This window comes from Lutra lutra, chromosome 4, assembly GCF_902655055.1.
Source record: "Lutra lutra chromosome 4, mLutLut1.2, whole genome shotgun sequence".
Lineage (NCBI taxonomy): Eukaryota > Metazoa > Chordata > Mammalia > Carnivora > Mustelidae > Lutra > Lutra lutra.
Genome location: NC_062281.1, coordinates 4883802 through 4911785, shown reverse-complemented (window position 1 = coordinate 4911785; position 27984 = coordinate 4883802). Strand labels below are relative to the sequence as shown.

Below are 27984 nucleotides of genomic sequence, written 5' to 3'. Positions count from 1 at the left end.
CTGAACTCTGCCCAGAGTCCGAGGAGGAGCAGGTGGTCTCCAGCGTCTTCTATATCTAGACCATAGGCTCAGATCAACCTGCTGCCCACAAACCACCATCAGTCCTTGATGTCCTCCTGTGTGGTCTGGGTAGGCTGCTCATTCCCACACCGTCCACAGCCCTGCAGGTGGAACTAAGCAGACCCCTGCATCTCCATCCCCAGCCTGGGGGTATTTCAGAGCCTGTAATTCCATTCACCGTAATATCACTGCCCATAAAGTGACCCAATTGCCACGGAAATTTCAAAGGAAATTCTTTGAAGGGTAACTATGACCAGAGCTTTCGACTCTACCGGTTTTCTTGTCTATACTAATCTTCACTACATCTATTTGTATCTTTAAAGTTAAGCAGATTTTCCATAGTTCTTTTTATCTCCTTACTTTCTCTTCCATCCATATAGGTTTTTTGTTTTGTTTTTAAAGATTTTATTTATTTGAGAGAGAGGGAGAGAGAGAGAGAGAAGCAGACTGCCCACTGGTCAGGAAGCCCACCACAGGGCCCAATTTCAGGACCCCGAGATCACGACCAGAGCCAAAGGCAGACACCTAACTGACTGAGCCCCCCAGGAGCCCCTTCCATCACTTCTCCTTGTGAGGATGTGACTGATCTACACATTCACCAAATACACTAATGTAAGTATTTCCTCTTGATGCCTATCCTTACCTCTTAGGTAACAAACTCTTTATTTTGGACTCAACACTCCATTACACCAAGCACCTGCTGGGAGTCCTGGATGCCCACTAATAACCCAGCCTCCTTCAAGTCAGAACCTGGGCTGTCCTTGACCATCCTTCTCCCCAAGCTGGGAGTGTTGATTTTGACTCCTCCTTGTGCCTGGGAAGCACTACCCCAACTGCCAACTTACTCAGTCCCCTGTAACTAGCTGCTTATCGGGATTGACAACAGGATGCCATTTGTCATCATCCTCCTCCCCGACTGGACTCTAGCCAACCCTTCACAGCCAGGTTTATCCCTGGGAGAGTGTGTTTTCCTTCAGCCAGGTTCCCCTTGCAACAACATACACACATGGCTACACCACGAGTGGGCCTCCCTTTCCAAAACGCACTCATCCAACATTCAACACAATTTATTGAATGTCGCTCTGTACGCTGCGCTCTGCTCTGCACTGGCATGGAGTCATAACTGATGGCCCACCAGTGGAAAACAAGGGCCCCGCTGCTGTCTTCCTGCTCACCTGTCTGCCCGACGATGGAGGCGCTCAGTCTGTGGGGGATCCTTGAGGACACCTTCAAGGTCACTCGGATCTGGTAATACCTAAGGAAAGAACAGAGAACAGGCAGATGAAGACCGGACTCCTTACTGTTGGCTTCTTCTAAAAGTACCTAGACTTACTCCTAAAGGCCAAAGGGAAACATGGAAGCATCTAGGCAGTGTGCACGATGGTTTGGCATCAAGGAAGGACAGTGGGAGAGGGATAGGATGGAACCAGGATGGAGATAGGAAGTTGAGTTGAAGTGAGATCATAGGAGACACATGCCAGGTTGGTGGTATCGGGAAGAGGAAGAGGGATAGATGGGTTGGCCATATGGCACAGGTACATTAAGGGGCATGGCTTTTGTTTAGTCAGGAAAGCCCATTTTATGGGAAAATAGAAACTTCAATGCACAGTGCAAAATCCGTACATAAACTGAGTCGCTGTCAGGTTCTAATACAAACTCTTCCTTTAGAAACACAGCAGCTGGGCTGCCATTCCTGAGGGTCTTACCAACCACTTTTCCAGAATATTGCTGGGCCCTTATTTGTAAGACGCCACTCCCATTTCCAAATTCCATCATTTCAGGACATCGTGCAGGTTCCCAGACTATCAGTAACCCTCCCAGCTGCCCCCTTCTGCCACAGGTGCAGAAGCGCCTTCCCCAGGTCCCTGCCTATGCAGGTAATGGCTCTTCTGCTCACAATCACTCAGGAATACTCCTAGCACCATACTGTTTTCCCCTCCCACCAATGTCAAGCCCACTGTGAGAGGGGATGTGAATTAAAACAATGTGAAATAGAAGTAAAATGAACCATGAACTCATGGGTCTCTCCTGGTTCATTGAGCTCATGGCTGGGGGAGACGCTATATGGTGAATATACTCATAGAAGGTTCTGTTGACAGGCTTGTGTTTGTCGTGTGTTTGGTGTGTGTGTGTGCGCGCGCGCGCGTGTGTGTGTGTGATAAGCAGAGGAGATGCCGAGCAAGGCACCAGTGCTGGATTCACAGCTGGAGTTCGGGTGACATCATTTGGGAGCTGTGTGCTTTTGAATACACCATACAACTTCTCTGAGCATGTTTCTGTATCTGTAAAATTAGGACTATGAAAGAAAGAAAGAAAGAAAGAGCTATGACATCTGCTTCCAGGAAAGATGGAGTAGACACACTGTTCCCCATCCCCTTCCCACTACATACAACTGAAACTTCTAGATGGCGTATATAAAATGAACAAAAGATTTTTACAGATGAAGAAGAAAGCCAACAGTCTAAGAACCCAAGGTCCAGAGGGTGAGTTCTCTGCATTTCTGCCTCGTAAATCCCAGAGAGAAACTAACCACCCAGGAATTCTAATGGCTGCAGACAAAAACAAACAAACAAACAAAAAACTCTAACAAAAATGCCCGTTTTTTTCTAGACAAAGTGCCAGAAAAGGGGCAACCTCGCAAGACAGAAAACTTTTAGACAATAGTGGTTGTACTTCAGCCATAGTACACAGAAAAATTGTGGCCTCATCTCCATCCATACCAGCAAAAGCCACATAAGAGCTTTGATGCCCACCACTGCCAACCTTGAACGAGGCAGCTTCCTCACCTGGCAAAGGTAAGATCTTTGAGGAGGGAGCCGGATTCTCACTACTAACAGATGGTGATGAGAACCCCACATTTTCTGAGTGCAGACTATGTGGGGGGCCTGAGTTTCTACCCCCACCCTGCAGTAATGAGGGCACATGTTTGCTCAAATGATTTCTGACAAAGGTTCAAGAGCCATTCAATGGAGGAAAGGTACCCTTCCCAATCAACGGTCCTGAGGCGATTAGTTATCTACCTATAGGCAAAAACCAAACCAAACCGGAACCAAACAAAAAGCTCAACCTTCTACAAAAATTAATTCAAAGTAGATCAGAAATGTGCATGCAAAATGTAAAACAAACCTTCAAGAAGAAAAATAAAAGAAAGTTTTAAGATCTAGGGATAAGTGATGAGTTCTTAACCCACACCGAAAGCGTGATCCACACACAAAAAATTGAAAAACTGGACTTCACCAAAACCTAAACACTTGTGTTCTGCTGTGTGTACCATTGAGAGGAGTGTCAGACGAGCCACATGGTGAGAGAAAATATGGGCCAGTCACAAGCAGGTGACCCTCGTTACTTACAGATTCCATATGTGTGGACTGACCTACTTGGTAACACATATCTACAACCCCACACCTGGGACTCGGGGGCTCTGCAGCCACTCAGACGTGCCTCCAGATGTGCAAGTGCTGACACCCCCATGCAACTGTTTCACCTGAGCTCAAGCAGGACCACACTACCTGTTTTCAGTTCTCATGCTGGAAACACATGTCCTCTGCAGTCTGTTTAGTGCCACTTCTTTTTCTTTGCATTTCTGTTGCGTTTTGTGGGTGACTCTGCTACTTAAAATGCCCCCAGTGTAGAGCTGAAGTGCTGTCCCATGTCCCTAAGTGGAGGACACCGGCAAAGACAATGTATTAGATGAGCTGTGCTCAGACCGTGCCCCTGGCCATGAGTTCAATGCTAGTAGATCAAAGATAGAGAGATAGATAGATAGATAGATAGATAGATAGATAGATGATAGACAATAGAGTGATAAAGAGATAGATGATAGATGGATGATAGACAGATGATAGATAGATGATGGATAGATGATAGAGAAATAGATAGATGATAGATGATGGAGAGATAGATAGACAGATTGTGCTGCCTTATACAGAAACACACTTAAATCAAGGTTACGTATTGATCAGCTGATAAACACACTGTGACCAAGGGCTCACAGCCCCTCACTCTCTTTCCTCGGGGAGCAATGGCTCATTACATAGAGGCACTTGACGACCATCAAGAAATCCATGGGGGAAGCACACTCACAAACCAGCTCACAAATCTGTGTGAGGGAGACTGAGGCAGGATGGAAGCTTTGCGCCCGTCCACAGGAGACGCTGCTCCTGGGCTGTCGCTAATCAACCCTGTGCAGAAAGGTTGACTATGTGTTGCTAGACCTTTGGGGTTTTCAAGGGAAGATGGAAATTTGGATTTTTAATAAAACATCTTTGAAATGTGCTGTTGCTTCATAAATTAATGACAGTGACAAGAGGCATAACTGCTCCGTTGTCGGCAGAATGGAACGCATTGGCCCGCGGACTCCCCACGAGCCAATCACCAGCAAAGGCTGATGGACACAAACACAGGAGGTCGCTTCTGGTGCTTCGTTAACGAAAAGACCCATGCAGTTCAACAGTCTCATCCCACCGCCACCACCGCTGGTTTTAATATTCTAACGGCTTCTTCTCTGAACACAAAATGGGTCACTCCTTCCCGGAGGCGATCTGTCACTTTCTACCAGGCGGTGCTTGGAGCAGCTGGACTTACGCTCAGGGCTTACTCAGCACCACTTGCCAGGGCCCAGACCCAGAACGTCACAGAGGCAATCCTGTTGCAGCCTCTGTAAATCCTCTGTGGGAGAAAGCGTCATCTCAGGGGCTACCCAGAAAAGACGCTGGAAATATGGAACTACTTATCCAACAGCAAAGGGCAGTCAACATTCTAATCCAGAGATAAGTGTATTTTTTAAAAAATTTTTGGCTGCAACACCTCACGGGAATCACGTTTTATAAAATTACTTTTATAACCCATTCCAAAACACTGCCCAAGTTCCTATTCCTTAAAAGCCCTTGATGTTCCCGAATCTCACTTCAAGGAATCAGTCATCATTTTGAACTTCAGATGCGTTAGAGGCACAGGTTAAAAGAAATGTGTCAATTAGACCAGCCCGACTGAGCTCTGCCCTGATTAAACAGAATGCTTAAATCCCTTTAGTAATTCTCTTGTATCTGACATGAATGTCTGCCAGGTCATGAATCCATAAACCACGTGTCCTACCTGGCATACATGATATCGTTTGATCCCAGCAGGAAGCCTTTGATACCCTTACTATGATTTCCATCTTAAAGATGAACCGCCCCCCCCACCCCAGAGATGAAGGGATTTGTCCACGTTCAACACATTCAGTAAGTAGTGTTAGCACATCTCCAGGCATGGCCCTATTACTTCCTGCATGGATTTCCTTTAACCACCTTAAATCCACCTTCTTCCAGCTGGGGTCATTCACAAAGATGCTACGAAGAAGGGAGCAGCTGGCTCAAGTCCTTGGGAGGTGAGCAAGGGGTAGGGGAGGGAGTTGCAGTAAGGATGGAAGAAGGAAGTGGAGCCCAGGAAGGGGAAACCTTCGGACAGTGTGCCAGCATGTTCATCTTGATTTGCAAGTGATTCTTTTTGGGATATAAATATATATACTCATGTTTAACCTTACGGGCTTCCATCTGTAAGAATGGCATAAACTATGCCCTTTACATAACGTGGTAGGAAGAATAATGCCCCTTCCAAAGATAGTTGTGTCCTCTACTCCAGAACACGTAACAGAGAATTAAGGTTGTAGGTGGAATTAAGGATGCCGACCCCCTGGCCTTGAAATGGGATTATTCTGCATTTCCTAGGGACATCCAATGTAGCCACTAGGGTTCCTCCAAATGGAAGAAGGGGGTAGGAGGGAGAGTGATAGGGTAACACGATACGAGAAGGACCCTCCCTGCCACTGCGGCCTTCCAAGATGACAGATGCCATCAGCCCGAAAATGCAGGTGGCCTACGTGCACTGGAAAAGACAAGGAGACAAATCTTCCCTAGAACCTCTGCAAAGGAATACAGTCCTTGTAACAACCACATTTTAGCCTACGGAGTTCCATTTCAGAGTTTCACTTCTGACCTCCAGAGTTGTTAGATTATAAATCTGTGTTGTTTGGACCACTTAGTTTGTGGCAATTTATTATAGTAAACTAGTTCATACAGGCTTTCAGATTTCTTCCTCGTGACAAAGCTAATGCTGGAGTGACTGTCCCATGTTAACAATAGACAAACTGACTCAGAGAGGTTAGGTAATTTTCCTATAGTCACATGGCTAGTTATTGGAAACTTTAGGGATTAAAATGCAGGGCAGTTTGAGTAAACCAAGCTCTTATCTGGGGAGGGAAATGCAGGTGTTTTAAACTTCATTAGGCTCCCCTCAGCTCCCATCACTATTATCACCAGGAGTCCAATCACATTCTCCCTGTGATCACTAATGCATTTCCCTTTGTTTTCTCAAAAGCACCTTTAGAACAGGAGTGCTATCTCTTGCTTTTTTTATACTCTTTAGAGATCTTAGCACTGTGTAAGGAGAGAAAAGCATCTAATAAACAATTTGTTCTTGGTTGACTATAGAAATATCCACTGCCACCAGCTGCTGGAGGAGGAAAACCATGTCCTATTCATCTCTGTATTTCCAGCAATTAACATGGTGCTCGCGCACAGTTGGCATTCAATCAGTGTCAGAGGAATGAAAGAAAGAGAGATAAAGAAAGAAAGACTGATTGATTCCAATAACAGAGACTCCTTCAAAAACCTTTGGGTTATATAATCCATTCCCAACATCTACAATTCTGTGAGTGACTAAGAATCCACATGCAGTTTTTATGGAACTAACAAAACTAGAAATGATATTCTATAATGGGAATACAGAGATCTATGACATTTTGTTACAATCACTTTCATATTAGGCATGATATGCAACAACTGCGCTGACCCAGAGACAGGTGACACAACCTTAAAGTACAAATCGCTGTGTTTGGGTCAAAACTGAGACTCTGAAGTCCGAACACTTAGGTCCCACAGCCAAATAGATGAACTTCAAATAATAATATTCCTTCTCTGAACCTCCTTCCTCACAGGTGATGATATCTGCACTAGCCTCACAGAACTGTTACACGCTGCAAATGGGACGTGCAGGTACAGGCCTTAGTACGACGCTCAACCTTTAGTATTTCAGTATTTAGTATTTCATGCCCCAGCTGTGATCCCAATCTATCTACCCTCATAAGTGAGGTGAAGCTGGGGGAAAGGTGATTGCTTGGGTGGGACAAGGTTCAGAGATGCCTGTGGCACGGAGTACTTGGTAATACAAAATGGCGGACACAGGAAGTAATGCTTTGCTCTGACATGGCTGTGCCCACATGGCTAAGAAAAAACCCTCTTTCTTTGAGGCTTCTGAGGCAATAAAGCACGTGGTTATGAGTGTGAACTCTGGAACTCCACCCTGACGGGCTGTGTGACCTAACTTGACAATAGAAGACCCACTGGTCCCAAGGTAAATCTCTCTGCCCTAATGGGGAAGACAGGGTAGTCATGTCAGTAAGAGAGACCTTGGTTTCTAAAATATCAGCTAAAAAAAGACCCAGGAAATGACCAATATATTTTTACTGTACACTCATAAGCTGACTCATCTCTTCTGACCGTGTCCACCCACCGTAACAGGTCTACAAACCACTCTGTTGGATCTGATTGGTCTCAACAGCAACTAATGAGACATTTTTCAAGAAAAGTCCACTCTAATATTTCAGCAAAACTTGTCTGGATGTGTCAGTATGATCAAAACATAAGGATTATAATAGTTCAGTCAGATGCCACTGATGTTTACTGGGATGACTTTTCTCACTCCCTCATTCCCATCTCCTCACTCATCTGGAGGGCCAGAGAAAGAAACATGCTTAGCTAAAGACACTCACCCCTCCTGACTCCCTTGCAGCTAGGAGATATCATGTGATCGTCTCTTGGTTAATGAGAGAAAACCATTCATTGTCTGATGGAGCAAAGAGGAACACTCTTAAAGCAGTCTTGGGTTTCATGACCAACGGTCTGTCTGTCCTTTCTCTGACTTTGTCTCCTGACTTGATACAGAAAGAAAATACCAGTGGGCATTAAAACAGCCATGTTTTGGCCATGAAGATAAAAGCCATGTGAAAACAATGGCAGAGCAGAAAGACAGAAGTCTGAGTCCTTTGTGTCCTTGGTGACGTGATGGTACAGTCTACTTCTAGATTCCTTGTGACGTCTTGTAATTTTTAAGCCAGGATTAGTCATCTGTCTTATCATTTGAAGCCAAACACAATCCTGATGGCTAGAATCTGATTCCAGACCTTATTGGGGCCACATTTTCTATGGGGGAAAACTCAGCGACATTGGCAACTTGATTTCTCTTACTGTCTTTCCTCTTGACATAGAAAGCTGAGTATTTCCTTGCAATAGAGCCCTTAAAATCTAAGAATCCAGGTTCGACTTTTGGGTAGAAACAACGCAGATATTTTTGTCTACTGGCGCTGAAAGCTGCTCCATAGGGGGAAAGGGTCCTCTCTGTAAAGTTCAACTGAAATCACTGTGATGCAGTTACCGACAGGGTTTGGTTCTAAAGCCCAGATAACAATAAAATGCCTTTCGCTTAACTCTCTGGGTGTGTTATGAATCTATGGAGATGTCCTGAAAACTTCAGGGACATGGGTGCTCAAAGGTTGAAACTCAACCCCTGCATCCTTTTCAACTCTGACTGAGGCACCCCTTTGCCATTACGTCAATCCTTCGTGTCTGACATTCTTTGGCGTGCACATCAACAGACACCACATTGACTTTTCATGAGAGCTCTTTGAATTATATATTACATTCCCACTTACAGGTACAGAAATAAGACTTTCTAAAATCCCCTCAGTCTTGGGTAGTTGCCTCATACAGATATACAGATATACAGATCAGGACTCAACTAGAGATCCCAGGGGATTCCTCTGCACAGACCCACAGCGAGCTTGCTTGCTCACTCTTGCTTTCTCTCTCTTTCTTAATAACAGAACTGAGTTGCAGGCACTTAATAATATTTGTGCAATCAAATCATTTTTAAATCAAATGTCTATAGAAGTCCATACACAGTTACTGCATTCCTCATGGTGTTTCCCCCACCAAGCTGTGGTGCGGCAACAGTATATAACTCCATGGTTTTTTACCTCAAGTTGGTATCTTGAAACCGGCCAGGGTGGGAGAATTTACACCATGGAAATCAACAAATGTCATGATGTACTTTTTTTGAGCCACTTTTTAAACAGTATGCCCCTGCACCCCTCGTGACCACCACTCTAACCTTTTAGCCCAAAGGAAATATGGAGCCCACACAGATTAAATAAGGGGGCAATTTGAAACAGTTCTAAGAAAGCCACTGTTAGGTAGGCTTCCAACTGCTGAGCAGTCGTGGAAAATCTATTTCATTGCTCTGAGATGCCTCATGGAGAAAAGCTGTACTCAGTAAGCTCGTGGGATAATTCTCCTGTGAGCAGGTGGGAAGATGACCTTTGCAAGAGGCATGGCATGTGAGTATAGATTTCAAAGTCTGAACAAAGTAGCTCTTTGTTCTCCCATATTCTCCTCTTACTGTTCAGGTTAAAAACAGGGAATCCCATAGTAACAATAATGGCAATGATGATGCTTTTTGTCCAACTGAGGACAATTTAAATTCTCTGTCTTTTCACGTGTTCACTTGCAAATGGGGTTGGTCAGTTACCTTCTGGAGTTGATAGAGACAGAAATCAGAGTCAGTGTGCAGAGCGACACTGGGATGCAGTAAATGGTGGTATTATTTTTACATAGCAGCCTGATTTGTTGGTGAACTACCACCGGTATTTGCCAGAGCACGCAGCTCAAGGAGCTTGAATCAGCAACACCAGTAACCTAGTCCGAGACGCCATGTATAAAAAACGAGGTTGCAGGGTTCCCGAAACCGGGCAAAGTGCCACCCCATCCCTGTATCTCCCTCTGCCATTGTGATTCACACTCCCTGGTGAACCTGTTATTCCTAGCTAATGAGTCAACCCAGATGGGGTTTCTAATTTACAGGAGTGGCCATGTGTCAGTGTGGCTCTCCGAAAAGTTGCAGGTGTCAGTCTCCAGGTCAGCAGAAAAGAACCATTTTCAGGTAAAATGAAGACTCCTTCTTGATGTCCCGTACGGGATGGGTTTCCGTCACAAGCTACCTGGGGCATAGCGCCTCCTCAACAGGGCCCGGTTCTCTTCTCTTGTGATGGGAAGTAACACTGGATTTTCTTTGCGTTTGTGTTGCTTGATTAAATGAGGTTAGGTAGAAGCAGGCTTTTAAGTGTCTTGCACAGCTTGAAATGACACGGGTAATTTAAAACCTCAGACCAGAAAATCTGCTGTGCAAAATCATACTGTGACAGGGGTCTCTGCAGAGAGAATTTTTCTAATTGGCAAGCCCAGATCCCACAGCCAGTTCCAAGCAGTCAGAGGGAGAGGACAAGTCTTTCGTATAGAGGGATCAAAGCATGGCATGAACACGCACCGGGTAGCCCAAGGCCCCGGCTCTCGCCTCCGACAGACTGGGTGTTAGATACTGGATTCTCAACTGACTAGTGGTGTGTGACCTTCGGCAATCCATCGTACCTCCCCAAGCACTGGTTTTCTCACCTTAACAATCAAGGGTTGTGAGGGACCAATGGGACACTGCAGGTTGAGTGCCTGGCACAGTACATGAGACCCTGTAAGCACCAATTCCTTCTAAAATGTCGCTGGAACTATTCTCATCATTGGGACCAGATGTTACTAATGGGAAGTAGAGCTAGAACGGGGTAAAGGACCCCCATGGCCACATAGCTAGTTCACAGGGTCCACAAAAGAACACCAGACTGCTAAGTTCGGCCCATCACCTAATCCAGGATACCCATACACTTGGACATAACCGAATTCTAGGGTATATTTGACCCTAAGTGATTAAGAAAAGATACTCTACAAGTAGGTAGATAAAAATTTCCTTACTGTTGTTTGTGGAGACCCCATAAATATTTACAATAACAACCATAATATCAGAGCAAGAGTGAGGGAACCCAGCCGTCCTTGCAAACCAACCCCGAGGTGGGCACGGCACCAGGTGTTGTCCGTGTGATGCCAGATTCTACCAGGACAGTATTCAGAAAGGAGGGTCATTATCGCCTCTACTCTTCCTGTATGGAAGCTGGAACTCCAAAGAAGCAGACCTCACTCACAGACTTAGAGAGCATAAACACAAGTGTTATGAAAGCTCACGCCTAGAGTGTTATGAAAGCTCACGCCTAGGAAACCTCAAAGATACAAAGTATTCTTCAAACTGGGTCCACTTATACATGTTGGCCACCAACTACTATGGCTGGGGTACAGGGATAGCCATACCAGCATGAAGAGTTCAAGCATTAAAAAGTCATACTTGGGCATATGTGGGTGGCTCAGTCAGTTAAGTACCCGACTTCAGCTCTGGTCATGATCTCAGGGTCCTGGGATCAAGCCTGGGACGCTCTCCCATGGATCCAGATCCCCCCGAGAACCACAGGGCCCTTCCTTAGTGTTAGGTGGCAGGCTTTGACCCAGAGCATGATGGAGATGCTGGCAGACAGGGATGCTCTGTAATGCAATTCTGTCCGTGTTACACATTGCTATGCCTGAGCTGACCTGACTTATCCAGAGGCTGACCCATTTTACAGATGTAAGTTAGTATCCAGGAAGCTCACACGCTCTCTGGGCTTACCCTTGAGGAAGGGGTAGTTCTAGGCCATAATGACATTTGAGGCAAAGGAAAGCTTGGAAAAATGCAGAGGGGTGGTGCCCACAGATGTGTGTAGGGGTAGTGGGGAGCTGAGTTTGGCTGGACTACAGGACGGGGAATCTAATATCTGCTACAGTATAAACAGATGGCCCACATTACCATCCACGGAGGATTAAATGTAGTGGTTAAAGGCACCAACTGTGAAATCAAACAGAACTTTTATGTTAAGAGACTCTTCCCCTTCCAGCTGTGTGACCTTAGGAAAGTTACTTAACCTCTCTGAGCTACCATTTTCTCCTTTGTAAACAAACAGATAAACGATTAGACCCAATGCACAGGACTGAGTGAGGGCAACATAAATACAGTTCAGCACAGCACAGAGCTTGTGCTGTCTCCAATAATCATTAACTGATTAATATCCATATTACCATTGTTATTCTAATAAAGAAAGGCTTCATGGAAGACATCGTGCTACCCTGGGGAAGTAAGGTCTTCAGAGTGAAACCTGGGTTTGATCCTGTCTCTGCCACCTTCCAGGTGTGCAACATGAGGAAAATCATTCCAGCTTTCCGAGCCTCAGTTTCTTTACTTGTCAAAGTGGGATAACAATGCAATCAAGTAGGTCTGCTGTGAGGAGTCCATGCGGCAGCATTTGCAAGGTGCCCACACACACCAGGACTCAGGAAGTGCAAGATGCTCTGAGCCTCCCTGTGGATGAGACCGCCTTCTGTCTAGCTCGCCTCCTCTCTCAGACAATCGAGAGTGAGCCATGTTTCTCATCTGGGCCATGAGGCCAGGTGAAGCAGGCCGCTGAAGCTTGCATGAGAACAGCTAGTTAGAGGGCTGACAGACATACAGACACACCTGCCAACTTTCCTCTGTGAGGAAGAATCCCTGATTTCCAGCCCCTTCCATCAGAACGTGTCTCTTCTGAGAAACTGTCCCAACCCTGGTTCGTCTTCCTCCCTCAGCCCTGTCTCTTCATTGCCGTTAGATATGGAAACTTCTAGGACTTGAAGGGAGTCTGGAGATTTCAAGGGATTTCCTCATCTGCATAAAAAGTCCCCATTTCCTCCTCAATCAAATCTTTATTTCTGCTAAACTGTTCAGACAGAACAACAAAGAGGTCCCTCGGCTCCATCTAACGAAGACATGTGATCCGTAATTTCCACGGACGGCGTTGACACCAAGAGGCCCCTGAGGGAGGCATCTGGCTGCTGCACGCTGCCGGCCAGCAGATGCATGGGGTGGGGGGGCCCCCGGGCTTGGCTGGACTTGGGGGAGCACCAGGCCCACCTCCCAGTGGGGCTGCAAGGCTCTGGGGACGTGGTAGAACAGGACTCAGCCCCTCCGGCCGCAGGGCTGCGCTCTGGCCCCAGCTGTGGATGGCAGTGTTGACGGCAGCATCATCATGCCTGAAAAAGCCCAGGTCAGCGCTAAGCAGGCCCGGGTCAGGAAGCTGGATACATGGCACCATCTAAACATTCAGTGACTTGCCTGGAAGGAAGAAAGGGAAAAATCCCCAACGCCAAAAAGAAGAATTAGGGACAGCTTCACTAAGCCATGTGGGATGGAACCCAGGTAAGCTGGCGTGAATCTGGGGCACAGCCTGCCCTCAGATGGGCCTTCTCCCCCGGACCGGTCAGTCTCTTCAAGCTCACTATCTGTCTGTCTGTCTGTCTTCCTCTATGTCTCTCTTTCTTGCTCTGACACACATGCATGTGCACACACACACTTCTCTGTTGCATCCAGGCATCCGCTGCTCATTTTTCTCTCAGTGGCCTCTTGTTAGGGTCCTCCCTTCCCGGTAATCAGGAACTAGCAGTTCAAAGCTCCAGCTGATGGTGTATGTGGTACAGGGCAGTGTCCCTCTGGCGGACGGCAGTCCACCACTCGTCCTGCAAGACCAAAACATGGGCAGGCAGAGGCCCCTCCCAGCCTCAGGCCCACAGCAGGTGCACAGAGAGCACTCACTGCCCACCACAATCTCCTCAACGCGTCCTGCTCAAGGGCACTGTCCTTTCCAAATAAGACTAGAATAATCAATAACTTCTGAGCACTGAGTCGTGCCACATCCCACTGCTCAGTCCAGGAGGACACCTCTTCTGCTGGCTTCAGTGAAACCCCTAAGTACGGCCATCTTATTTATCTATTTATTTCATTTTATGAATGAAAGAAACAGGTTCACAGAGGTTAAGGGGCTTTCCCAAGGCTCTGCTGCTAATAATTAGCAGAGTGGGTGTTCGGAGCAATTCTGTCTGTCCTCAAAGTCCTCAAAGCCCGTGCTCTACCCTTGCCTCCCCACCCCACATGTTCTTAGCAGGACTTCTATTCTGGGAGTTTCAGGAAATCAATCATCTCCACGGTGAGCTGTCAGCCTCTCTCAATAAATCTGTCATTTTCATTCCTGTGTCCTTAGCGTGCCATGCATAGTCAGCGCAAGAAATGTTTTCTGACTTAACACAGGGACCCAAAAGCATAAAGTGCTGAGTAATGAAGATTTCAATCATAAGTGCATTACTTGAAGAAAGAAATGCGCTGCCTCCTCTGGCATGCATTTTGCCATCTGGCTCAGGCATACAAGGCACTGACTGAGGGTCTTTGGGGCATTTTTATCAATAATGCACAAACCCCAAATTGTTATGTTTCACTTGTGAAGAAATAAAATAAAAGACATCCACTGTCTTTAGGATGACAGAGAATAGTGTCATTTCTTTTTTAAAAGCAGGTCTAAAAGCAGGCATTGTTCCAGAATACATATGAGAAAAGAGAATCAGAGACACTGACTGACTTCCCTAAGGTCACACAGCAAAGATACAGGGGAGCTGGGACTTATCACTCCTTGAACTCCATAAAGCTCTTCTAAAGATAAGAAAACACAGTCAATCCTGAGTAACCTCTGTTATGACAAATTGGTGGCCATCTGAAAAAAGGCTTTACTCTCTAGTGACCCATCATCTTCTGGTTGGTTGTGTTTCCACCTCTCTCACGACAGGCTGCGCTGAAGCTGTGATAGAAGAAAACTAGCAGAATTTGGGCAGGGCCCCACGGAACTCCCAAGACAGTCACGGTCCCTGGTATGTTGCCATGGGATTCCTCTAGAAGAGGAAAAGTCAAAAGTCCTAGAAGCATGCCCTCACCCACCTCACCTGTAGCCTCTGGCAAGTTACCCAATGTCCCCAGGCTTCTCTGTCTGGATGTTCAAAATAAGGAGGTTGGGCCACCAAGTTCTGAAGCCCAGACTTAATTCCTGTTCCAAGCTGACCAAGGAGACTTCTGCAGTGCTTGAAACCAATCTTCAAATGCCCGAGGAGCCTGACAGCCATGTTTCCATGCTTATTTGCAAGAGAAAGTGAAAAGGACAGGTGCAAATAAGAGACTGTCCACTGGTCTTCTGATTAATGATGTTCTCGGTGGGGAGGTGGCCAAGCTTGGATTTGAACTTGGACGGCCTGGCTCATAGTCTGAGACTCAGGCACCACATCCCCTGGAATCCAGGTGACCCCCTCCACTAGCCTGAGATTGACCCCTCTGGTCCATAAGGAAAGGATACTTCTGTGAGCCAATGCCTGTGGCCCAGAGCTTTCCAGTGATGCTGCCACTCTCAGGGGCTCATATGGGCACTTCTCTCTGGTCAGAACAAAAAAAGACTGCACCTGCTACCACCCATTCCTTTAACCTGGCTCCTTGCAAGACATCAAGGATATGTAAACTGCATTTTCAAAGGAAGTAGGAGCTCAGCAAGAGACACACTTATGACCAAAAAGAGTGATTTTCCTCTCACCCCCGGTAAGATGATCACCAAAAGTGTGCGGGCATCAGAGCCTGGCCGGTTAGATGACTTGTTTCAGGAGCTGCAGTCACACCCATGGGGGGCTTCCGGGGGGCAGCGAGTGTGGCGGGGGAGGGGTGCAGCCTCTGCTCCTGCTCTAACGTGCATGGTTTTGCACATGCCTCCTCTTGTTCTTGCACACCGCCAAACCTTTGCACACACACCACCGCCCCTCCTCCGGCTGCCAGCCTCAAACATCCGGGGAATTGCCCTCACATGTCAGGACTCAGCTCAAAGACTCCCTTCCCGCCACCTGCGGAGTGGGTCCCACCTGTCCCCATCCTCTGCTCTCTACGTGTCTTTGCAGTGAGGACTCTGCCTCCCCACGGCCCGCCTGCCTCCTGGGCAGTCTGTCCCCATTAGAATCCTATCTTCCTGCTCCTTCCTGCTTCCCCCAGCCATCTGGTCCCTTGCCAGGGATTAGAGAAGGATTAACTCACGCATTTTATCTATTCAACCCAAACCCCTGGCTGTGAGCTCCTCCCCAGAAGAACCCGAGCCTTAGCCTTATTGATTTCTAAGGACTGTTTCCTCAAGCTGTTTATGGGGGGATGAGCGAATGGTTTAATCCTAAATCACTCTGCGGGCTGAAGCTGGCCACTGATTACCGATCCTGACCTCCACTCACTCTGACAATACTTCTGTGTTTTCGCATCACCCAGCAAACGGCTATAGATCTCCTTAGAAAATATTCAGTCACTCAAAGTTCAGTAAACAAGAAGAAAATCGGGGTTCGATGTACACAACAGAATCTCACTTCTGTTGAAACTGCTGACAGTGTGCGCATGGGTCTATATTCGAGCAGAGAGCTCTGTAAGTTTTCTGAAAGTCCAGTAAACTTTTGAGGAATAGGCATTGTGTTTCTCTGCATTTTCTAATTTACATACATGAATATGCATAAATGCATAAATGAATATGCATTTTTGTACAGCAAGATACGTGTAACGTAGGCCTTGGGAGGCTCCCCACAAAGCACTAGCCAGGACTTAAAAGTCCCGGGTGGTCTTCTGAGCCCCAGTTTACAAACTGGTCCAAACTGGTCCTTGCGGTGAAACCCCGCATCCCAGAGTCATGGTTAGGAGTCCATGAAGTAAGAAGGGCCCCCCCATGCCAGCTGCCCAGCACAGAGCCCCAGCGCCGGGGACGAAGGCCCAGGGGCCCCCGGAGCTCAGCGGAGGCTGAGTTACACTGGAACGACGTGCAGTATAGTAAACGATGTCTCGCCCACTGTCTGCCTTCCACGTCCTCCTGTTTGTGCAATGTGCTGTGTGTATTTTTAAGACCTCAACAATCATACGAATGTTAGTGGCTATGTGGCCGTAGTTCAAATTTGATGAGACAAGTGCATCATGTTTACTCAATGAGTGAATGAGTGAACACACGTTGTTCATGTAAACAATGCAAACTGCTAATCACCCCATCTCTGCTCACTGCTTTGCTGCCCTGAAGCCAGGCGGCCGGGGACAGGCTGGGGTCACGGTGACACCTAACATGACGGTGCCTCCAGGGCATCAGGAAGCAGGGGAAGGGGTGGGGGGTCCAGGCAAGTACAGTGCGCTTTGACCACACGGGGCCTGGGCGGCACGGAAGCCTCGACGGGAGGGCTGCACCGGCCGAGGGCTGCAGCATCACGGTAAGAACTCGGAACATCGGGAGGGAGGCCTGCCCAGCTCCTCCTACAGGACAGCCTCGCCCGCTCACCCCTCCTGCCCACGCCCCTCAGGTAGCCCTCTGGCGCCCCTGGCAGGGCTGGCCTCCAAGCAGTGGGGCCCCTGGTTTCTAGCCCAGCAGCACCTGAGGTGGGTGGGTGCAGGGGAGGGGCGGGTGGAGGCTGAGCCATGTTCCCATCACCGTCCTGCCTGGCCCGCAGCGGGCATGGCCCCTCGATTTGATCTCCTCACAGTTCACCTGCGACCTCTGGGAGCCGGGCCCAGCTCCTCACTCGGGGCCGGGCAGGAAGCACTGAGGACGCCTTTGCTCCCGCTGGCAGCCCTCGTGTGCGACCTTGACCGGGTGGCCACGGAGAGCAGGCCACGGGGCTCTGGGACAGCCAGGGCAGTCGACGCTCACATGCAGCGTGTCTCTGTCCCCCGGGGGGAAGGCAGCAGCACCCGGTCCTCCCTCCACACCCTCATGGCCAGAGAGCCTCTTCTGAAATAATAATGCCACGAGAACAGAGGGAAAGATGACAGACCAGGGACGGGCACCCGGCCCTTGCCTAGCCTCCAGCTCTGGCTGAGCCTCTTGGTGACGCCTGCATCCTGTGGAGCCCTGTCCATGTGGTCACTACAGTCTCCACGTATCCCCATCACTGCATCCACGCTACGATCCATACCGTCACCCGCAAACAGGATGGGGCATAGCGCCAGGGTGGGGACCATGCTCTAGTCACACTACCAGGGAGCAAACCCAATGGAGCTGGATTCCAGGATCCCCGCCCCTGCTCACCATCTGTACCTGTGACTGGGCACCCGACTGTGACACCACTCTGCTTTCAGAGACCCTCTGGACAGCGTGGCGCCCATGTCCCATCGCCTGGTATGCAGGGCTGCTTGTGAGGGGTCCTTCTGCAAACATTCCTTCCCCACCTCCTGCACACCACGCCTCCTGCATCCGGAATGTTCCAGCCCCTGGCCCGTGAGGCTGGCTCTGCCCAGAGGTCACTGTGCCATTTTACATCCACTCGCCCCAGCAGGGCTGGTTCAAGCCTCACTTCCTGATGACAGTAAATGACCACGGCCCTCTTTTAGGATCTCTTGGTCTCTGCATCAACCCTATCCCCCTGGGCTCCACAGTCCCACAAGACTGAGCGCTGGCGCAGGACAGGGACACGGTCTCACGATCTAACTTCTCCCTCTTTGCCCAGCACCAGGGAGAGACCCTGACACAAAGTCCTCTGAAGGTGCTGGGTACCGTGTGTCTGCCCAGGGAAAGTATGAGCAGGGCCTCACACAGACACGGGCACCCTGCATCATGGAGGGGTCAGACTCAGTTGCCAATAGGTGGAAGCGATCCAAGCCTCCCTCCACCAGCGAATGGATGGATACACCGAGTGTGGTCCCTCCGTACAGTAGGATGTTACTCTGCCTTAGGAAGGCAGTTCCGACATCTGCTCCAACCCCGACGAGTGCTGAAGACACGCTGACTGAAATGAGCCGATCTCACAAGAACCAGCACTGGGTCATGTCCGTCTGCATGAGGGCCCCGAGCCACCAAGTGCACAGACACAGCAGGGGGAGGGTCGTGCCAGCACCTGGCGGAGGGCCAGGCAGCTAGTGCTTAAGGAGTCTGCAGTTTCAGGTGGGGAAGAGGAGAAAGTTCTGGAGCCGGATGACGGTCAGTGAATGTTCTTAAAGCCACAGAACCGCACCCTTGAAAATGGTGAAAAGGGTGCATCTTTTTTTTTTTTTTAATTAAAAAAAGAAAAGATTTCATTTACTTGAGAGACAGAGACCCCAAATAGGCAGAGAGGCAGGCAGAGAGAAAGGAGGAAGCAGGCCCGCTGCTGAGCAGGGAACCCGATGCGGGGCTCAATCCCAAGACCCTGGGATCATGACCCGAGCCCAAGGTAGAGACCTTAACCCACTGAGCCACCCAGGCGCCCCAAGGTTGCATTTTTTATGTGTATTTTACCACAATTTGTTTACAACGGAAGAAAATGCAAGCCTCTTCTGACCCAGCTCCCCTGGCCTCAGACGTGGCTGGGTGCGTGTCTCCTGCTTATCCCAACCTCTCCCGTCCCCAAACAGACATGTAATGTCTCAGCCCAGCATCCGAGTCCCCTCTCTGCAAGGAGGGCTTGGAGCTCCCCACGGAAGGGCAGGCACTGGCTGCTTACACTACAGCCTCTGTCTGGGAACCCTGTATGCGTTCCTGCTGTGCTCCCGGGCTCAGTGCGCTGGGCGTGCAGCGATCTCAGATGCTGCCGGTGCTCTCACAACCAGCACGCGCGACAGGCCCTCTGCCCATCTTCGGCTCTGCCTGAGTGATCGTCAAGAACACCTGTGCAGCGCGCATCATGCTAAGATCTCCAGATTTCTTTGCCTCTGATCCCTGCGACACCATGAAATAGGTTAGGATACCGAGAAAACAGGTGGACTGTGCTCGGAGCAGTCCACATTCTGGCGGGGCATGGCCACGATCGCTCCCTGAGTGACTGAGACTCCACTACTCCAGCCTCCACAACGAAACCAGCTCTGGCACCTCATCCTGCCTTCTCATCAGCCACATCCACAGGGTAAGGCTGCTGCCTGGCCCATCTGCATCCGCACCGAGCATCCCAGAATGTTCTGCTCTCCCTTGCCCTTGACCGTGCCCTGATCATTCTGCTGCCTCCCACCCCGGACTGCTATGTCCCCTGCAACTCTCATCTCACAGTCAGCAAAAGCCCTCAAATATTCCCTGCGTCTCCTTGTCATGGGTGACACCCTGTGCTCCCCGAGGACCAGCTCCTCAAGCCCTCTGCCACAGGGAACCAGTTTCTTTAAATCTCATCTGCACACCGCTGGACTCAGAGTGGTGCTGGCTCCCTTGGCTGCTTTCAGACCATGGGGACCCAGCCCCGTGTCCAACCGGTACCCATGAGCCCATGCCACTTGGCCATCCTGCCGCATTCCTCCTTTTCCTGCTGTCCATGGACCTCTTCCTGGGACCTACAGAAGCTGGCTCACCCACCATGTGCCTCTCTGGTCCACAGCTACTCTCCTGGTTCGGGGCAGGAGATCAGATGTCCCAGACCCCCGAGTTTTTCATCCCTAGAGACCACCTCTCCTCCACCCCATCTCTACAATTCCGTCACACTCTGGTCCTTTAATAACACAAACTCCTCGGTACCCAAAGCACCCTGACTGTATTCCTATCCAGACCACAACCCTCTGCCTCCTTTGCTTGTTCAATAAACAGCTCCACGGGTGTGGTCATATTCTTTTTTTTTTTTTTTAAAGATTTTATTTATTTATTTATTTAACAGACAGAGATCACAGGTAGGCAGAGAGGCAGGCAGAGAGAGAGACGGGAGGAAGCAGGCTCCCCACGGAGCAGAGAGCCCAATGTGGGGCTCGATCCCAGGACCCTGGGATCATGACCTGAGCTGAAGGCAGGGGCTTTAACCCACTGAGCCACCCAGGCGCCCCTGTGGTCGTATTCTTAAATCCCTACTCGGGGGCCACACATGGAAGCCAGACTCCGGCTCTGCTTGAAGGGAGTGGAGGAAAGGGGTTGGGTGCCAAAGGAGGGGGTGGGTTTTCATTTGGGGGAGTGGTGGGGATGCCTATTACATGGGAGCCGGGCTGGCTCAGTCAGAAGTGGTGCAGCTTTGGACCCTGGTGCCGTGAGTTCAAGCCCCAGGATGCGTGTAGAGATTACTAAACAAAATACATTTAAGCAAAAATAAAATGCCTAGTCTACCGCGTCTCTCCCCGTTATTCTGTCTATGCATGAAGCACATAGTTGCTGTGTGCTCAAGGCCTGGCCGGTGGTATCAGGCCTGAGATCCATCAGTGAGGAGAAGAGATGAAGCCTCTGTCCCGGGGCAGCTCCGCTTTCCAGGGAGGATAAAAAGAATACCGATGTCACGTGGGAGCTACTTCTGGGGCTCCTTGGGGAGTAGAGGCAGGAGACTATAGGTGTGAAGGGTAACCAGAGAAGGTCATCTGCACAAAGACTTAATGGGAGGTGAGGAACTGTGCTGTGCACACACACCGGGAAGAATGTTCCAGATAGAGGGGTGTCCCACAGGCCAGAGGGGGCCATGTGGGAGGAACAGGACAATGGCTGGAGCGGCCAGAGGGTCAGGAACGGCCTCATGGAACACCACCAAGACCCGGTGTCTGTTCTGACAGAAGCTGGGAATCGAGTCCTTGGGAAGTTTGGTGCAGAGAAGTGACATTCGCCGGCTCAGCTTCTAGAAGGACCCTCTGGATGCTGTGTTGACAACACAGGGAGAGCAGGGACAGGGAGGACCCAAGAGAGCAGGTGGAGGCAGTGGTGGGCTCCATGAGAGGTGACCTGTGAGCAGTGAGGACGGCGGGGAGAGCAGCTGGGTCTGAGGAGCTGGGCATGTCAAAGGCATGACCTGTCAGTCAAAGGCATGGCCTGAGGGATAGGAAGGATAAGGAGAGTCACAAACGAAGACGGGTCAAGAATGACTCTGAGGTTCAGTCCCGTGTGGTTGCCTGTAATTCTCAAAGGCAGGCTGCCCCCATGTGAGCAGTGGGAGGTCCTCACTGGAGCAGACAGACTGGGCACCAGCCCACCTCCCAGCAGCCACAGCGGCCTTAGTGCGTTTTCCAGACAAAGTTTTTCCTGCAGGGGCCTCATCCCTTCTGCCTGCCCCTCCTTTTGGCCTCATTCCTCTCACTTGTATTTAGTTATTTTTTAATTAATCTTCAGGTCTCCTCTTAAATGCTTCCTCCTCTAGGAGCCTCTCCCGAGCCCTCAATCTAAACTAGGGGTCTCCTGTCCTACTTCTATAACCACCCGCAGTCTAGGTCAGAGCATACATTTCAAACTACAGCATCCACCAAGCAAAGAGAGCTGAAGCTGAATGGCCCTCTCTCCCACTGTACCCGTGATATATCCGTGAGAACAGGGAGTATGCTACTGGTGTCATAACCATGAAATGACTACACCTGTCTCAACTACACAGTAGACTCTCAATAAAAACCACTTTAGTGTTCCAAAACTCAACAAGGTTGGTCAAAATATTTCAACACCAATCATCCACTCATCACCAAGCTTTAACAGAGCCCTGGGGGGCAAGCCTGGGAAGCAGGAATTGATGGGACCCAGATGCCAGGCCCTTACCGTACAAGGGGGAGGTGATGAGTATAAGTGATAGAACAAAGGGAAGCAGGAAGCAGACTCCTGACCCAGGCTGAGCCATCAGAGAGTCTTCAGAGACAGGTGGCCACTGAGAAGAGATGAGAAGATCCGAGCAGGGGCTAGCAGGGAGAACATCACAGGTGGGAAGGATGCTCCTAGCAGGACCAGAGGCAGGTGCAAAGCTCGGATAGGTAGTAGCCTGCATGCTTTCAAGTAAGATATTCTGCTTTGTTCTTTGTTGAATGCTGTTTGCTCATGTGTAAAATAGGAAAGATAATATCTGCTGCTCCAGGATAATTAAATGAAACAATGTAGATAAATGCCAGCTCCTTCCCTAGGATACAGCAGGGGCTAAACACAAGCTGGTTCATTTCTTTTTTTCCTATTACCTATTTGATACATGCATGATGAGAGGGAGAGCCAAGGAACAAATGAATGACTATGCGGACAGACGGATAGATAAACTCAGCAGAGCTGTTTCTGTGGCCCCACAGAAGCAACCTCTCTGAAGTCAAAGATATACATAGTGTAGCGAGCAAGGCAAAGCATGCAAACCTGAAATTGGAACAACATGGGGGATGGGGGGTTCGGACCCCTGTGTAGTTGAAAATCTACCTATCACTTTCTACTTCAGGTAAAATTAACTGCTAAAAGCCCAGTGTTGACAGAAATTCTTCCTGATAACATAGTCGATGAACACAGATGCTGTATGTTCTGTGTATTATATACGGCATTCTTAAAATAAAGCAAGCTAGAGAAAAGACAACATTCCCGATTAAGAATATCATTAAGAACATGGGGCACCTGGGTGGCTCAGTCGGTTAAGCCTCTACCTTAAGCTCAGGTCATGATCCCAGGGTCCTAGGGCTGGGTCCCGCATCAGGCTCCTTGCTTGGCAGGGACTCTGCTTCTCCCTCTGCCTCTGCCACTGGCCCTAGCTCGTGTTCTCTCTCACTCTCTCTCTGATTAAATAAATACGAGATATTTTAAAAAGAAGGAAGAGAAAATACATTTACAGCACTGTCCTGTAAAAATCCGTGCATCAGTGGCTCTCCGTGTTGTTCAGGGTCAACTGTACAAGAACATATAAGCATCGCAGGGAGCGAGATGCAGGTGTCCACGCTGGCTGTACCACCAACCAGCAGTCATGATCCCCCAGGCAGACTGTTTAATAACCACAATGATGATGATGATTCGTAATATGCACACAGCGAAAATGTATCGGGAACAGCGCACACACATACATAATTTTTTGTTCACAAAAGCCCTAGGAGGTAGGCACTCTCATTATCTATATTTTTCAGATATGTCCATGGGGATCCTGCCCTGAGATCTTGGGGTCACCGAAGAAACTGATCACTCTGACATCAAAGCCCGGGTTGGGTTGCTGAAATAATCTCTGAGTCTCTTGGGTCCTCATCTGAGAAGTAGCTCTACTCACATGATGTTTCAAAGATGGAAACAAGCCACCCTCCAGGGAGGACTGAGTATAATTTGACAGAGATACATGCTGTCATCCCCCCTCCTTTCACCTACGTCCCCCTCATACTAAAGAAGACTACTGGACAACCAGAACACAAAGCAGGTCCCTGTTCCCAGTCACTGTTTGAACCCAACTCAGAACAAGTTTGAAGTTGCACCCTTTTCATCAAAGAGAACAAGGAGCTTGGGGGAAGGAGCCATTCCCCAAGGTATGCGCTTTGGAGCACTGGTATCACACAGCCTGCTCTGTGTGCAAGGACACGTGTGTATGAGCACACGTGTGCACACAACGTGATACGGTAGGCAGAGAGATACGGCTACAGAGCAAATCCCCAAAGAAGGATATAGCAGGCTGCCTGTGTGGGACCAAGACACCCTGACCACACTTTGGGATATTTCAGTGACGAGAGAAAAAAGGCCTGGATTAGCGGTCAGGAAATGGGAGAGCTGGGCGGGTTCTTCACCACCCACTGAGTACTGACCAGGTCAGTTTCTTTCTTGTTTTGGGTTTTTTGTTTGTTTGTTTGTGTTTTGTTTTGTTTTAGAGAGAGAAAATGCAGATGGGGGAGGGGCTGAGAGACAGGGAGTCAGAGGATCTCCAGCAGACTCCCCACCGAGTGCGGAGCCTGATGCAGGGATCTATCCCACAGCCCTGAGATCATGATCTGAGTGGAAATCAAGAGTCAGACGCTCAACTGATGGAGCCCCCCGGAGACCCCTGGAAAGGGGAAATTTGGACACAAGACAGACACACACAAGGGAAGGTGAGGTTTGGAAACCTAGGACACCGTGTGAGGATGGAGGCAGAGACCGCAGGGATGCCTCTGCAACCCTGACACCACCAGATGGCCAGCAAAGCCAGGAGGGAGGCCTGGAACAGACTCAGGAGGGACCGACTCTGCTGTGTGGACGCCAGGCCTGTGAGACAAAGTCATCCTCTTGTGCAAGTCACCCCATGTTTGGAACTCTTCTGGGAAGCCCGGGGAAGCCAAGACAGCCCCAAGTCCTGCATGGTTACAAGAGTTACCTCTGATTAATGGGGTGTTCTTTCCTGCAGGTCCTGGAAGGGACCCTGGACTCCTTGACATGACACTCTAGGTGCCCACCATGCTGAAGCACAGAATACACTGTCCCCTCCCCTGTCCTTGTCAACCACAGCCTCCGCTTCTCTATTCCTTTCATTCAGTTAACACTAGAGGAGCTCCTACAATGAGCCTGGCCCAGTTACAGTCTCTTGAGCAACATCAGGGGACACACCAGGCGTTCCTCCTTCCAGGAGCTTACGGCCTACAGTGGGGGAGAGGGGAAGGCAGACACCACCAAAAACACATCAGTAGAGCAAGGTAACAGCATTCACAGAGCTGGGACAGGCGCTGGGGGTACTGCAGTTTGGAAAGAAGGTCAGGGCAGGTGTTTCAATTTGGATGTCCTGGTAAAGAGTATCCTCACTGGAGATCCGCATGTTGAGGTGTGATCTCAGGAACATCCCCATGGGAGAGTGAGGAAGACAGGACTGGGCGCAGGAGAGATGGACAGAGATGTAACTGCAACAGGGTCAATCCATCAGAGCCCAGGACCTGGGATGGTCCATCAGAGGTGACCCTGATCAGGGCAAGAGGGACAGGCCTTTGCAGCACTCCTCAACCAGTCACTGGATGTCAACAGCCCCAGAGCAGGGGGAGGACACACATGCAACATTGGGCAAGGCAGAGATTTCCTCTGGAGGTAAGCTCTCTGAGGAGGGACCCAGCGGCAGGTGCCCAGCCATAAACCCAGAGACCCGTGGGCAGCAGGTCACGGCATCCGCTATGGGTGGGGACTTCCAGTAGTGCTTTGAAAGAGTGAAGGGGAGAACAGCCCAGACACTAGGAACAGCCAACACAAAGGCTCTAACGCAGGGTCATGTCTGGCACAATCAAGGAGCTACAGACACACCTCTCTGGCAGGGGGGACATGAAGGAGGGGAGAGTAAGTGTCTGTTGCAGTGACTCTGGCTCTGTTCCCAACAAACTGAAGAGCTCTTGGAGAACTGGAGCACTGGAGTGTCGTTTTAGAAGGACCATCAGATCTCTATGTTGTGAGGGACCAGGGATGGTCAGGGGTGGGACCAGGGATGGTCAGGGGTGGCATCAGGGAGAACAGACAGGGAAGACGATCGTACAAATCCAGACGGGACAGACGTTGGCTTGACCAGGGCATTAGCAGTAAGGGTGAGAAATGTCCTCTTCTGGAGGCATTGTGAAGGGAGAGCCAACAGGAGCTCTGGCTGCAGTGACACGAGGTAGGAGGCAGAGAGAAGTCGAGAATTGCTCTCCAATGCTGATCTCCACAACTGGAGGACAGAGTTGTCATTAACGGAAGTAGGGTGACTGATGGAAGAGGTTTGGGAGGGAAGGTGAGAGATTGGGAGTTTGGCCTGGGTGTCATCTGGACAGGAAGATGACAATGAGCCCAGCTCGTGCTGGGCAAGTCTGAAGTCTGGAAGAGGGAAGAAGCGGATGACATCAGCCAGGAAGCCAATGACACACGGATGGCATTTAAACCCAGGGGACTGGATACCTCGGAATTGAGTGTCTGTAGAGGAGCAGTGACAACAGGATTGGTTAAAGCCTGTGATCCCAAATGGGACACATTTTAACAAGGGAAGGGGCAGCTTTGCCTTAAATCAAGAACCACACGAGTCCTGTCTACCTGCAGTTTATTCCCTGTATGTGGTAACTACAGCTCAGCTGATGGACCCTGGGTCCCTCTTGGGACCCAGACATCCATTCATCTTCTCTCCTCCTCATCTCCCTCCCTACTGCCTCTAAACACTTGAGTCTAAAGATTTATCTCCATTGGAGAGGAGAGAGACAGGAAAAAATCCCATCTCGGCCTCCACGCCTATGCTTAATCCTCACTGCCTGATCTGTTTTCTCAATACCCTGCGCTGGGAGAGTCTTAGGAAGCAACCCAGCTATAAATAAAGCACAGCGGTTCCGTTTCATGACTGTTTCTTCTGGTTCTACAGCTCGCTAAGTCATGGGAAGAGAGAGATCAGTGGTGGGATTTGTGCTTTACACAAAGCTTGGAAATTGCTAATCAATACGATTTGCAGTGCAGTAAGAGATCTCTTTGTCACACGGCTCCGTAAATGTCTCCTGCATCATCACTGCCCCGTTCATATACCTCACCCAGTAATTACAAATTCAAATGCATGCCTGTCAGTCCTCTTCCAAGCGGACGCTCCTCCCCCTGCTACAGTCTCTGCCCTACCCTTCCGCCAAAGGACGCTCTGATCCAAATCTGATCACTCACCTGCTTACAACATCCCATACTCACCCCTCCTGCACCAACCCCACAAGGAAAAGTTCTAGCTCCTTGGTATGCACTTCTGCCTCCCCCAGGGGCCCTCTCCTACCCCAGCAGCATCAGCTCAAAGAGGGCAGTGGGTGGCGAACGGCCACAGCCATTGGCTCTACTTGGCTTGATCACTCTGACTAGCAAAGCCCAGCTCAGGGGTCCGCTCTCCCCAGTCCTGGGGGGAGATTCTCCCTGCAGGGTCAGCTCCCATCTCCCTGCATACCAGGTTCTCTGGCTCTATGCTCCCCTCATAAAAACAAACTCTCTGACAACAATGAACCTGGACCATCGGAGGCCAGATTCAAGTCACTCCGGGTCCCCATACCCGGGGATCTGTCTGCCACAGTTGACCCTAGGGATGCTCCCTCCCCCAGGGAGGGAGCATCCCTTCCCTTCTGCAATTTCTCTGCTCTGCTGGTGCTTCTGACACCTCTTCAACAGCTTTAGCTCAGACACTTCGCGTGTTTCTTCACCTTCAGATGGAATGAAATGGTGGTTTTTCTCTTGGAGTCCCACCTTGCCGACAGAACACAGAACAGTGTCGGTCATCCTGGCTTGGCAGACAGACGGCCACGAATTCAAACCTCGGCTGTGCTGTGGGACAGCCAGGTATATCCCCGAGCCTCAGTTTACCCATCTGGAAGATGGAAGTAATAATCCCTAACTCACAGAGCTGCCAGTAGCACTGGGTGAACTGATGTCCTATAGCTCCTGACACACGGTCTGAGCTCACAAAGTGTCACAAGCCACTGAACACCCATGAGCTGATGAATCAGAGCCCAGGTTCCTGCCTG

General features: G+C 49.5%; 1 protein-coding gene across 3 annotated transcripts in view; it reads right to left on the bottom strand.

Annotated features, from left to right (window-relative positions):
- Window positions 1-27984, bottom strand: part of FAM135B (family with sequence similarity 135 member B) — a 272589-nt gene that overhangs the window by 133381 nt on the left and 111224 nt on the right. For all 3 annotated transcript variants that reach the window (XM_047728395.1, XM_047728397.1, XM_047728398.1), the window contains one exon: window positions 1236-1315. In XM_047728395.1, coding sequence (XP_047584351.1) covers window positions 1236-1315 — 80 coding nt within the window. The remainder of the gene's footprint in view (window positions 1-1235; window positions 1316-27984) is intronic.